Source organism: Rana temporaria, chromosome 4 (assembly GCF_905171775.1).
Source record: "Rana temporaria chromosome 4, aRanTem1.1, whole genome shotgun sequence".
In the NCBI taxonomy this organism is placed as follows: Eukaryota; Metazoa; Chordata; class Amphibia; order Anura; family Ranidae; genus Rana; species Rana temporaria.
The window spans coordinates 434,009,012-434,021,664 of NC_053492.1; the positions used below are offsets into that span (position 1 = coordinate 434,009,012).

Consider the following 12,653-nt stretch of genomic DNA (forward strand, 5'->3'; position numbering starts at 1 on the left):
TGGGTTGCAGAAGGCCCAACGGAAGGTGCCGAGGGGACTTACTCTGGGCACAAACGGAGCATGCCGCTACATATGCGGCGATGTCGGAACGTAGGGAAGGCCACCAGAACAGACGTGAAACAGCCCAGGACAGCTGATTCTTTCCAGGATGCCCCGCGGTCTTGGAGTTATGGTAGGTTCGCAACAACCGAGTGCGCAACTCCTCAGGCACAAAACATCTGCCGTTGGGTCTCCCAGAGGGAGCACCAGATTGAGCCGCCAAAATTTGCTCACCCAGGGGAGAGGTCAGGGTGGTGCGAATGGCGGCCAGGATCTGATTCGGAGGTATGACCGAAGTCGGAATCGATTCCTCCCTGGACAGCTCGGAGTACTGCCGTGATAAGGCATCCGCCCTGATGTTCTTGGAACCGGGTAGGTAGGAGACCACGTAATTAAAACGTGACAGGAACAGAGCCCATCTGGCCTGACGTGGTGTCAATCTCTTGGCCTCAGAAAGGTAGGTCAGATTCTTGTGGTCCGTCAGGATGAGAACCGGAACCACCGAGCCCTCGAGCAAGTGCCTCCATTCTTTAAGGGCCTGCACGATGACCAATAACTCCCTGTCACCAATCTGATAGTTGCATTCCGCGGGAGACAGTTTCCGGGAGTAAAACCCACAAGGAAGCAGAGGACCCTCTGGTGTTCTACGCTGAGACAGAAGAGCGCCTACTCCCGTCTCAGACGCGTCCACCTCGAGGACAAAGGGCAACCCAGGGTTGGGATGCGACAGAATCGGAGCCGACACAAAGGCGGACTTTAGGGCCTCAAAAGCTCGGATGGCCTCGAGCGGCCAGACCTGGGAATTACTGCCCTTCCTGGTCAGATCCGTGAGAGGCTTGGCCAGCATGGAAAAGTCCCTGATGAACTTCCGATAATAATTGGCGAAGCCCAAAAAGCGCTGCAGGGAACGAAGACCACTGGGCTGGGGCCACTGTAAGACAGCCAAGACCTTCTCAGGATCCATGGAGAACCCCTCAGCGGAAATGATGTAACCTAGGAAGGTTACCTGGGATCGGTGAAATTCGCATTTCTCAAGCTTACCGAACAGCTTGTTCTCTCGTAACCGTCGCAACACTCGTTTGACATCCAGAATGTGGGCCTCCATGGATTCAGAATATACCAAGATGTCATCCAAATAGACCACCACACACTGCTGCAACAGGTCACGGAAAACATCGTTGATGAATTCCTGAAAGACTGCGGGCACATTGCACAACCCAAAGGGCATAACCAAGGATTCATAATGACCGGTCCTGGTGTTAAACGCGGTCTTCCACTCATCGCCCGCCTTGATCCTTACCAGGTTATATGCCGCCCTCAGGTCGAGTTTGGTAAAGACCGTGGCCCCTTTCAGGCGATCGAACAGCTCTGAAATCAAGGGTATCGGGTAAGCGTTCTTGATCGTGATGCGATTGAGACCCCTGTAATCGATGCAAGGCCTCAACTCACCGCCCTTCTTTTTCACAAAGTAAAATCCAGCCCCTGCCGGGGACGAGGATTTGCGAATGTGACCACGGGACAGCGCCTCCATCACGTACTCCTCCATGGCCTCATTCTCCGCAACCGACAGTGGATAGACCCTGCCGCGAGGAGGAACGGCACCAGGTTGTAACTCTATGGCACAATCATAGGGGCGGTGCGGAGGTAGGGCAACTGCGCGTACCTTATCGAATACATCCCGGTACTCCTCGTATTCAGGAGGCAACAGAGAGTCCGAGGAAGTACACAGCAACTTGACAGGCCCATGGATGCACTTAGCCCCACACTGTGGTGACCATGAGAGGATCTCGGCCGATCTCCAGTCGAAAGTCGGATTATGCTTCTGGAGCCAGGGGTACCCCAAGACCACCGAGTAGTGTGGAGACGAAATAACTTGGAAGCAGACCGACTCTCTGTGAGCGACACCAATGGCTATCCCCACTGGAAGGGTCTCATGAGTCACGTGTGACGGCTGGAGGGGTCTGCCGTCTATCGCCTCTAGAGCCAGCGGGGAACCTCGAGCCTGTAGAGGAATGGAATTGGCGGCAGCGAACTCACTATCAATGAAAAAAACACCAGCACCAGAGTCCACCAACGCCTGGGTCGTCACCGAGCCCCCGACCCAGGAGAGGACAACAGTGATCAGTGGTTTATCAACACGGGAAACCGGGGACGAGGAGACTCCACCCAAGATCTGCCCCCGACAGGATCTCAGGTGCGAGCGTTTCCCGGACGGTTCGGACATGCCAACCGAAAATGCCCACCGAGACCACAGTACATGCATCGGCCCTCGCGTCTCCGGAGTACCCTCTCCCCCTCGGACAGGCGAGCAAACCCCAGCTGCATGGGTTCACCCCCAGACAAGTCAACACCAGGAGGCGTGGGAGGAGAGGGAGGCACGGGTGGGACAGCAAAAGTAGGCGCCAAACTGTTAGGAGGCCTCCGCAGGCGCTCCTTAAAGGAAGGTCTCTCCCTGAGTCTGGTGTCAATCAAAATCAGGAAAGAAATAAGAGCCTCGAGCTCCACTGGTAGGTCCTTAGCTGCAACCTCATCCTTCAAGGCATCCGAGAGACCATGAGAGAAAGCAGCGACCAGAGCCTCATTATTCCAACCTACCTCTGCTGCCAGGGTACGAAACTCAATGGCGTATTCGGCTACGGATCGTGAACCCTGTCTGACGGACATAAGGAGCTTCGCAGCAGAGGCGGCGCGAGCCGGCACATCGAATACCTTCCGAAGAGAAGCAACAAAACCGGAAAACTCGGCAACCACCGGATTGTTGTTCTCCCATAAAGGGCTGGCCCAGGCCAAGGCCTTGTCCGAGAGCAGCGAGATCAAGAAGCCCACCTTTGATCTCTCAGTGGGAAAGGCATGTGGCAGCAACTCGAAATAAATGCCCACTTGGTTAAGGAAACCTCGGCACTGAGTTGGCTCTCCCCCAAATCGTTGTGGAAGGGGGGCAGAACCGGTCATACCCCGAAACACCGCAGGCGCAACAACAGGTGTCGGGGTAGACTCTGGCGCAACAACCGGAGCGGCAGTAGGAGCGGGCCCAGGAGCGACAACCGACCCATCGGCAACGGGAGCGACATGAGCCGTGCGTTCAAGCAGGGTTTGCAACGCCACGGCGAACTGACCCAACAGGGACTCCAGCTGATCAAGTCTGCCAACCAGCGTGGGTAGCGAGGATGGCTCTGTACCGTCAAAATTCATGGCTTGGTCCTAATGTTACGGAACCATGAACCAGACGTACAACAAGAGATAAGTGAAAATAAGAAGGCTTTATTGAAAATCAAGCTGTAAAGCAAAAGTCCAAACGGATGGTGGAACCAGAGGTCAGGAACCAGAAGGGTAGTCAGACAAAGCCAGGATCAGGAACCAGCAGGGAAGTCAGACGAAGCCAGGATCAGGAACCAGCAGGGAAGTCAGACGAAGCCAGGATCAGGAACCAGCAGAGAAGTCAGACGAAGCCAGGATCAGAACCAGAAGCAGCAGCAGTCTTAGAAGCATGTGCACACAGGAGGACCAAGCAAGGAACTGAAGTCACAGACCTCCTATATATGTGAGCCAGGCATCCAGCTCCTCCCAGTGGGAAGGAGGAGCCGCAGGGTGGGAGGCTACAAGAGACCTAGAAACCAAGATGGCCGCCAGCACATGTCAAACGAAGGAGACAGGAGAGAGGTAAGACCATGACAGTCCCTTCAGGGATCCTTTCGTACGAAAATTCAGAATCGGCTGTCGAAAGTTGTGTACCCACTATACTAAATTGTACGAAAATTCTTCGGACGAAAATGTTCGCCCGATTTTCTTATAGTGTGTACAAAGCTTAAAGACGAAGTAGACACTGGGGGGAAAAAAACACCACCTGCAAGACAAAGGCATAAGGAGCTAGTATGCATGGCATACTAGCTCAATATGTAATACTCACCTCCAATCGAAGCCCTGCAGCCGTCCTCTTCCAACACCCGTGCAGCCAACATCTTGCCCGGGGGTTACTTCCGCGTATCGCGCCTCCGGTGCTCTGACCGGCCGGAGCCGCGATGACGCGCGGGAGCCAGCAGTGACGACACAGCCTCAATGAGGAACGGCACACTACAGTGTGCCTGCGCCGCTTGTCTACGAAGCTGTCAGCGGCGCACGTAATTATAGTAAATATCTCCTAAACCGTGGAGGTTTAGGAGATATTTGTTGCACCTGCAGGTAGGCCTTAATCTAGGCTTACCTGTAGGTTAAAGTGGTTGTAAAGTGTTTACAACCACTTTAAAGGGTCACTAAATGAATTTTTTTTTTTAGCTAAATAGCTTCCTTTACCTTACTGCAGTCCTGGTTTCATGTCCTCATTGTTCGTTTTTGCTTTTAATGTTGCTGTAAATCCTCTCTGTTCTGGACACTTCCTGGTTGCCTGTTTCCTGATAACCACAGTGCTGGGAGATTTCTCACGGTGGTCACTAATCAAGGAGGTGTGATTATTGTGTGTAAAACGAAACTGGATTGGTGCTGAGGAGTTTTAGACAAAGTATCACTGCTCTCTATTGGCTGACTGCCCTCTAGTGGCTCTCTGTACATCAGAGAACCAGGAAACAACAGCAAAAACGAAACTACACTGCAGGCACATTATATGATTGTTCTTTTTATCTATTTTTAATAATTTTTAAAAGGAATCAGTTAACTATTATGTCTCTATGCCCTGTAAACAATCATTTCAGCTAAAAAAAAAAATTCCTTTAGTGACCCTTTAAGCCCTTAAGTTGCAGCCTATTCCTGGCAATTAAATAACGAGGGAAGTTGGGACTTTTAATGAGGCTATTGGATATATATACACACATGTCACATTGTGGTAAAAATAGATAATATCGAATGGTGTGAACATGATTAATTTTTTAAATGATAGGCTGGATTGATTTCTAATGCAGGCATGTATCTGCATCCTAAATTTCCGACGCGTTTGTGTGTGAACACTCAATCAGGGGCGGATGCTCAAGGATATCTATAAAGAATAAAATATAATTAATCTAGTATGGCATTGAACATAACAGGGAAGGGCAGATGTGCCAGTCCTGGATACTTACATGAAATAAAGTATGGTGGAGTATGGTAAGTGTGGGGCCAGGGCCAGGAGAGTTGTCTGTCCCGGGAGCTGAGGTAATCTGGAGCCGCGTGCCGGAAGTGCGCACACACAGAACCCACTTGGCCATCATCTTCATTCACCGTGAAGATTGTCAATCTGTGTTTTGCCGGCACGCGGCTCCAGATTACCTTAACTCCCGGGACAGACAACTCTCCTGGCCCCGACCCCATGCTTTCCAAAAATGCAGCGACTGAAAAGAGAAAAGATGTAAAACTGTTACATGGACTGTAGTGTGTTTCTGCAAAAAGGAATAAAAAACGCATAGCTGTGAACCGAGCCTTAAGTACATATTTTATATAGTTAGTGTGTAGTTAGGCTTCCAGTTACTTAGTTAGGTTGCTAGTTAGGCATTTTGGTTATATGGTTGTGGTTCACTTGTATCCTCACATTTGCTGTGTTTTTGCTGTGATATTAAAGGCAAGTTTTTTCTTAAAAAAATAAATAAGTAACAAACATGTTATACTTACTTGCTCTGTGTAGTGGTTTTGCACAGAGCAGCCCAGATCTTTAGAAACCTTTAGAAACCAGACAGGGAAAAGCCCCAGTTAGGGTAATCCTGTTTTTTTATTTGCCTAAAAGTAAAGGCCAGATTAGGGCTCATGCACACTGCAGCTCAAAGGAGCTCAAAGAAGTGTCACCCACAGGCTTTTGAGCTCTTTTGAGCTCTTATTTTTCTGCCTGGAAGCTCCCCTCCATGTTAGCACATTATGTATTTTTCAGGAATTTTCAGGCATATGCTCCTACAGGCAGAAAAAAACCCCACCAAACTCATGTTTTTGAGAGAAGCTAGTGCCCCAAAGAGCTTAAAAGGGCTGAAATAGGCTTGAAAGCACACACAAATAATTGTTCTAGCTTTTTTTTTTTGTTTATACAGTGGTTAAATAAATCTAGGAGGATTTGTAAAAAAAGACGCTTATGCTCCGTACACACGATCGGAATTTCCGATGGAAAAAGTCAGACGGACTTTTTCCATCGGAAATTCCGACCGTGTTTTAATTGGAAATTCCGAGGAAATTCGTCAGTTTAGATAGAGAACATGTTCTCTTTTACTCCGATGGAATTCCGTCGGATTTCCAACGTGATTTTGGCCGGTCAAACGACGGACCATGTGTACGAGGCATTATGCTCAAAAAATCTTAAAGGAGCTTGAGGAAGTTCAATAAAAACGTGCACAAAAGAGCGCAAAAAAAGCACAAGCTTCTTCAAAATAAAATAAAAGCTCAAATGCCTGTAAAAACAGCTTTATTTTTGAGCTGCAGTGTGTATGAGCTCTTACATTAAAGCGGTAGTAAACCTTGGCATTTAAAAAAAAATCCCTTGCAAGGCAATGACAACATCTACTAGTATGCAATGAGAACTAACACATTATGAAACACTTTAGAACAAACAGAGGGCGCACCAGCCTAGTGCATTATCCACAAAATATATTTTATTGTTAAAAAGTAATAGTAGGTAATTGTAACGGTCACCACCGTTTACGACCTTCCATCAACTACGACAGCTCGTCTGACACACAGACAAACCAGCAGGCCTCCCATTTCCCAGAATAACGAGACTTGCTCCGTGTTCTCTGGTTTCAAATGAAGACAATTTTAATGGTTTCTTCTCAGCTTATATACTGTACAAGGCATGGAAGTATTCAAAGGGACAATGAAATCTCCACCCCCCTAATCGCACACTAAGGCTAATTACTAAACATTCCTTCATTAACAGCATAACAAACAAAACACCATCACACAATGATCTCCTTCCAATCCACATCCCCAGACAGACGCTCTGTCTCCGACAAGTACATTCCACACATAAACAGTATTTAGCATACATAATTAGAGGTCTGGGAGCAGACCTGGATTAACACCTTAACACAAGGACAATGGAATGTCTTACAGGCCCTGACTCAATTAGCATGTCACTAGTCAGGGCTAATCATAGAAATGAGTCATAGAATATTCTTTGCAGGCATTAAGGAATATACTGTAAATCACTGTCCATGCCAAAACAATCCAACATGTGTACCCCATCTCCTGGCTCAATCTGTGCCCAAAAGTCACTCCTGTTACAGTAATATACTCCCAAACTAACAGGTAGATCAAAGCTAGTCATAATACATCAGCTTCAACTCCTCAACATGTCACATCACATAGAGGGACAGTATAAATCCAACAGGCTAACATGTTTCGAGGGACTTGCCTTCTTCCTCAGAGACAAGAAATACACTGACAGGGCTTCCATCTTCCACTGGTCTTCCTTCCGGGTTCGCCGGCTCCAGTCCTTTGAATGGCTGAGCCACGATGATGTCACAGGAGTCATGGTTTATGGCACAGGGCTCTTAAGAGACGTGATTGTATGCTGTCCCTTCAGAGCGCATGCGCAGATGACGTAATAGTAATGTAATGACAAATTGCACATAACTTTTTCCAAGTCAAAAGAAGTAGTCAATGCTTTTCAAGGGCTCAAAACTCCCCCTTCTTTAGGGCTTTGATGCTGACAGTAAATTAAGGATTATTGGACAACAGAATGCAATAAAAAAGGATTTAATGCGATTTGGGTCGCTGGTCCTGACCAGTGACCCAAATCAATATAGGTTATATCCTTTTATATTAAACTTTGTTGTCCATTATTTCATGAAAGGGGAGTTATGAGGCCCCTGGAAATAACATTGACTTTTTCTTCTGACTTCTTGCCATGAGCAATAAAGACTTACCGGACTTACATTAGATTTGCATTGCTCTCATTCTCTTTACACAAAATGGAAAAATTATATAATAAAAAATGACTTTCAAAAGCAATTTTAGCACACTGTGGGAATCCAAAACAGTTCTGAAATCTTCTCTTAATATCGAGCACAGACCACCAGAAAAAGTCCATTTATAATGTGTAATGTTCATATTTTGGGAACATCTCTTGCAGTTTTCAGGCTTTTGTTGGCCAGCCGTACCCAATTATTTATATCTATTTTATTTATTACAGGTATTTATATAGCTCTGACAATTTACACAGAACTTCAAGTATATATTGTACATTCAATCATGTACTCAATTCTATTCTCTGTATCTTCTCACATTGCTTAGGCTTCAGATTTATCTAAAAATTCTATTATTTTAATGTTATGTCTTCTCTGTTTTCAGCCACTGTTGATACCTCGGCACCAAAGAGTTTGTCAAGCAGTGTTAAATGTAAGTGTCTTTTTAGATTGTTACTGAACTTTTACATTACATATTTCTCTGGGAAAGTTTAATCTTTCATCCTGGATGCGTTGTTTCTCCAACCAAAATGTTTTAACTTTGGTTAAAGCATGGAAGGGTTAGTATCTCCATCTGTGTTTTTTTGGCTATATATAAAAAAGTGCTGCACTAAAATCAAATAATTATACAAAGTATTGCATTAAGACCAACATTTAGTAAAAGACAGTAAACAGTGATAAAATAATATAAAATAATAAATAGTCCCTAAGTAAGTCCCATTATCAAATCCAGTGAATCCATATAAAGTGCTCCTTTAAATGCATTTAACACCACCAACCACCATGACCAAGTTTGTGATAAAGTGCCTGCTTATCCCCCATGACCCCCTTTCTCAAGCACCACATATAAGGTAACTCTAAGGCCGCGTACAGACGACCGGATCTGTCCGATGAAAACGGTCCGCTGGACCGTTTTCATCGGACATGTACGCTGCCTGGATTTTGGTCTGATGGTTGTACACACCATCAAACCAAAATCCCCCCGGACAGAGAACGCGGTGACGTATACGACACCTACGTTCTCTGACGCGGAAGTTCAAAGCTTCCACGCATGCGTCAAATCAATTCGACGTCATGCGCGGGTTCTCGGGCCAGCGGACATGTCCGATGAGTCATACTGACCATCGGACATGTCCGGCGGACATGGTTCCAGCAGACGTTTCTTAGCATGCTAAGAAACAGTTGTCCGCTGGAAACATGTCCGATCCGCCGGAAAATTGTCCGGTCGGCCCTACACACGACCGAACATGTCCACGGGAACTGGTCCGACGGACCAGTTTCAGCGGACATGTTCGGTCGTGTGTACGAGGCCTTAGGCTGTCACTCTATGACTCCAACGCTCCCTGATCATCCGGAGTTCACAACTAAACAGTGCAACCAAGACTCAAGATATGGGTAACTATCTGAAGAAAGAAAAAATATGCCTCTCCATAGTGCAATAAAAGACAGATACCTTAAAAGACGTACTTTGACGAAATTCGTCGGAATGAGCCTTGTGCCGACGTCACCACGTTCTTGTAACCAGGAATCTCTGCCAGTGAGTGTATTTCTATATTTTTAATATATAATATATATATAGTATCGGTCTTTTATTGCACTGGAGAGGCGTATTTTTTCTTTCTATGGTCCGCACTGGAATGCTGATTTGCCAGAAGAAACCTGGAACATGGACTTCTCTGTTAGAGCATCGCCAAGTTTGTACTTCACCTGTATAGGTAACCTGGGGCAGCCACCGTGAGGTTCAGCTAGGAACGGAATGGATTTGCATCTTATATATGTTGCCAAGTTTACAGTCAATGTTTATTCAACTGCTCCTAACCTGGTCTGAAGTTATTTAAAGGAGTGACTGTAAGGTCCTTCCATATTATTACAGAACTTGGGTCCCTAACCACAATATGGGGTATGTGTAACATCACCATGGCAAAGGTTCATGAGTAACTACAAGGAGAAACAGCAACCATAGATGTGTGTGTGAACCAGAAATAATTCTGGTTGGCTGCAAATCCAATAAAATCACCTTTATTTCAGCAAGACCATAAACATGTGTCCAAAAACACAAATAGAGGGGAACAGCAACCAGGCGTTGGCATGGAACCTGATAGGTGACAGGTTCTCTGGTAGCTAGGGAGTCAGTGCTTGGAGTCCTGAAGCACATACAGTACAAGTGTATAGGACTTGGGTGGAAGAAGCTTAAAGCGGAGTTCCACCCATTTGAAAGTCAGCAGCTACAAAAAGTGTGGCTGCTGACTTTTAATAATAAGACACTTACCTGTGCCACGGTCCAGCGATGCAGGTGTACGAAGCCCCGCTCCTCTCCACCTCCTCTCCGTGGCACTGGTATTCTAACTGTGGGCGTCCAGCTGTGGCTTCACATTCAGGAGCACACTGCACATTCGCGAGCCACGCTGCGCACTATGAATGGCCGGGCAATCTTCTGGGACCTGTGACATGTCCCAGAAGTTTGCAGGGAGGGAGGGGGAGAGGTAATCTTCCTTCTGGCACCATGGCACCAGGGGAGAAAGTGGGAGCTGGGTACCTGTAAAAACAGGGTACCCGCTCCTCCCCCCCCCCCAAAAAAAATGACATGCCAAATGTGGCATGTCAGGGGGTCACCAGCACTTAAAGGGCAAGTTACATTTTTGGGTGGAACTCAGCTTTAAGAAGGAACTCCTTGTCGTGGGTACTGTACACATGTGGCTTAGGAGACCGCCTTGAGTCCTAGGAACCCACCCCAAGGGAAAACCTCTCATGTGACCCTTGCTTGGTGCCCAACGAGAGTGGAAAGCATGGAGGACATGAAAGGGGGGGAGAAAGGGGGAGAAGGAAGAGGGGAGAGAAGGGGGGAAGGAGGAGAGAGAAGGAAGGGGGGAGGTGGGGGAGAGAAGGAAGGTGAGGGAGAAGGAAGAGGGAAGAGAAGAAAGGGGAGGGGGGAGAAGGAAGGGGGAGAAGGAGGAGGGAGAAAAGGGGGGGAGGTGGGGGAGAGAAGAAAGGCAAGGGAGAAGGAAGGGGGAGAAGAAAGAGGGGAGAAAAGGAAGGCGAGGGAGAAGGAAGAGGGGAGAGAGGGGGGAAGGAGGAGGGAGAAGGTAGGGGGGAGAGAAGGGAGGGAGGTGGGGGAGAGAAGGAAGGCGAGGGAGAAGGAAGGGGAGGGGGGAGAAAGAAGGGGGAGAAGGAGGGGGGAGAAAAGGGGGGAGGTGGGGGAGAGAAGGAAGGCGAGGGAGAAGGAAGAGGGGGGAGAATGAAGGGGAGAAGGAAGGAAGGGGGAGAAAGAAGGGGGGAGAGAAAGGGGGAGGTGGGGGAGAGAAGGAAGTCAAGGGAGAAGGAGGGGGAGAAGGAAGGGGGGAGAGAAGGAGAAGGAAGGGGGGAGAGAAGGAGGGGGAGAAGAAAGAGGGGAGAAGGGGGTCTGGTCACAGTGCTCACTTACTTGAATGGTCCCTGGGGGCTCTCAGTCAGTGACTTATCTCATTCTTGTGGTCTTTGGCTCCTTAATCTTCCCGCCCCCTCATCCCCTTCACAGACGTAGCGGCACACATGCAGGGAGAGAGGGCGGGAGAAGGGATGTGTGATATGCTGGAGGGTACAGGACGGAGCAGCGTGGGGATCCCTTCCAGGACGACCACACCTCCCGAGCCGCTTGTCACTGCACATTGAGCAGTGAGGATGGAGCGGCTCAGCAGCCATGAAAGGAGGGGGAGGAGAGGAGAAGCGAAGGGTTTCCTAGCCATTCCCGGGTGTGCTGCGGATGTTCCGTGAGTGACGGAAGGTGCTGTGGAGAACCTTAGTTAGCTGGTATCTTCGCCGAAGATACCAGCTAACTAAGGCTCTACACAGCACCAGAAACACCTTCCTCCGCTCGCGGAACATCCGCAGCACACCCGGGAATGGCCAGGAATAAATGTACCCTACCAAGCTCCCTCACTCCCTCCCTGCCCGGGGGTGCCCGCTCAATAAGACGGCCCTGGGCGGGAGCCCTTTTTCTGGTAAAACTAGCGTTCGTAATGGAGATAGCACATTCGTCACGCTGTAACAGACTGAAAAGCACGAAGACTGAAAAGTGAATCGTCTCTCACCAAACTTTTACTAACACGCGGTAAAAAGAAATCAGCAAAAGCAGCCCAAAGGGTGGCGCCATTCAAATGGAACTTCCCCTTAGTGCTGCCGTACGTGTTGTACGTCACCACGCTTTGCTCGAGCATTTTTTTTTCACGAACGTCTGTATGTAAGGCAGGCTTGAGAGGAATCACGACAAATTACGTCAAGAAAAATGTATGCCCCGTACACACCATCACTTTATGTGATGAAAAAAAACGACGTTTTTAAAAACGTCACTTTAATTGACCGTGTGTGGGGGAAAACGTTGTTTTATGTCTTGTAAAAAACGACCAAAAAAAATTGAAGCATGCTTCAATTTTATGTGTCGTTTTTCAAAACGTCGTTTTTTACTTCACAGAAATTGACCGTGTGTAGCAAAAAACGTCGTTTAAAACAACGTTTTTTTACCCACGCATGCCCAGAAGCTACTTATGAAGCAAGCTTCAATGGAAAAAGTGGTGAGAACGTAACCTCGCTTTGCTAGAACATTGTGAGAAAAACGATGGTGTGTAGGCAACTTCGTCTTTGAAAATTGAAGTTTAAAAAACATCATTTTTTACTTCACAGAAAATGTCGTTTTTTTTCATCACATAAAGTGATGGTGTGTACGCGGCATTCGTTTTTTTGCATGACATGAATAATGGCCGTGTGTACGTGGCATAAGGGTTGTATCCA

The 12,653-nt window shown here is 47.6% G+C and overlaps 1 protein-coding gene across 1 annotated transcript in view; it reads left to right on the forward strand.

Annotated features, from left to right (window-relative positions):
- Positions 1-12,653, forward strand: part of LOC120937903 (spermatogenesis-associated protein 7 homolog) — a 248,135-nt gene that overhangs the window by 72,211 nt on the left and 163,271 nt on the right. The window contains exon 4 of the mRNA XM_040351450.1: positions 8,275-8,322. Within this exon, the coding sequence (XP_040207384.1) occupies positions 8,275-8,322 (48 nt within the window). The remainder of the gene's footprint in view (positions 1-8,274; positions 8,323-12,653) is intronic.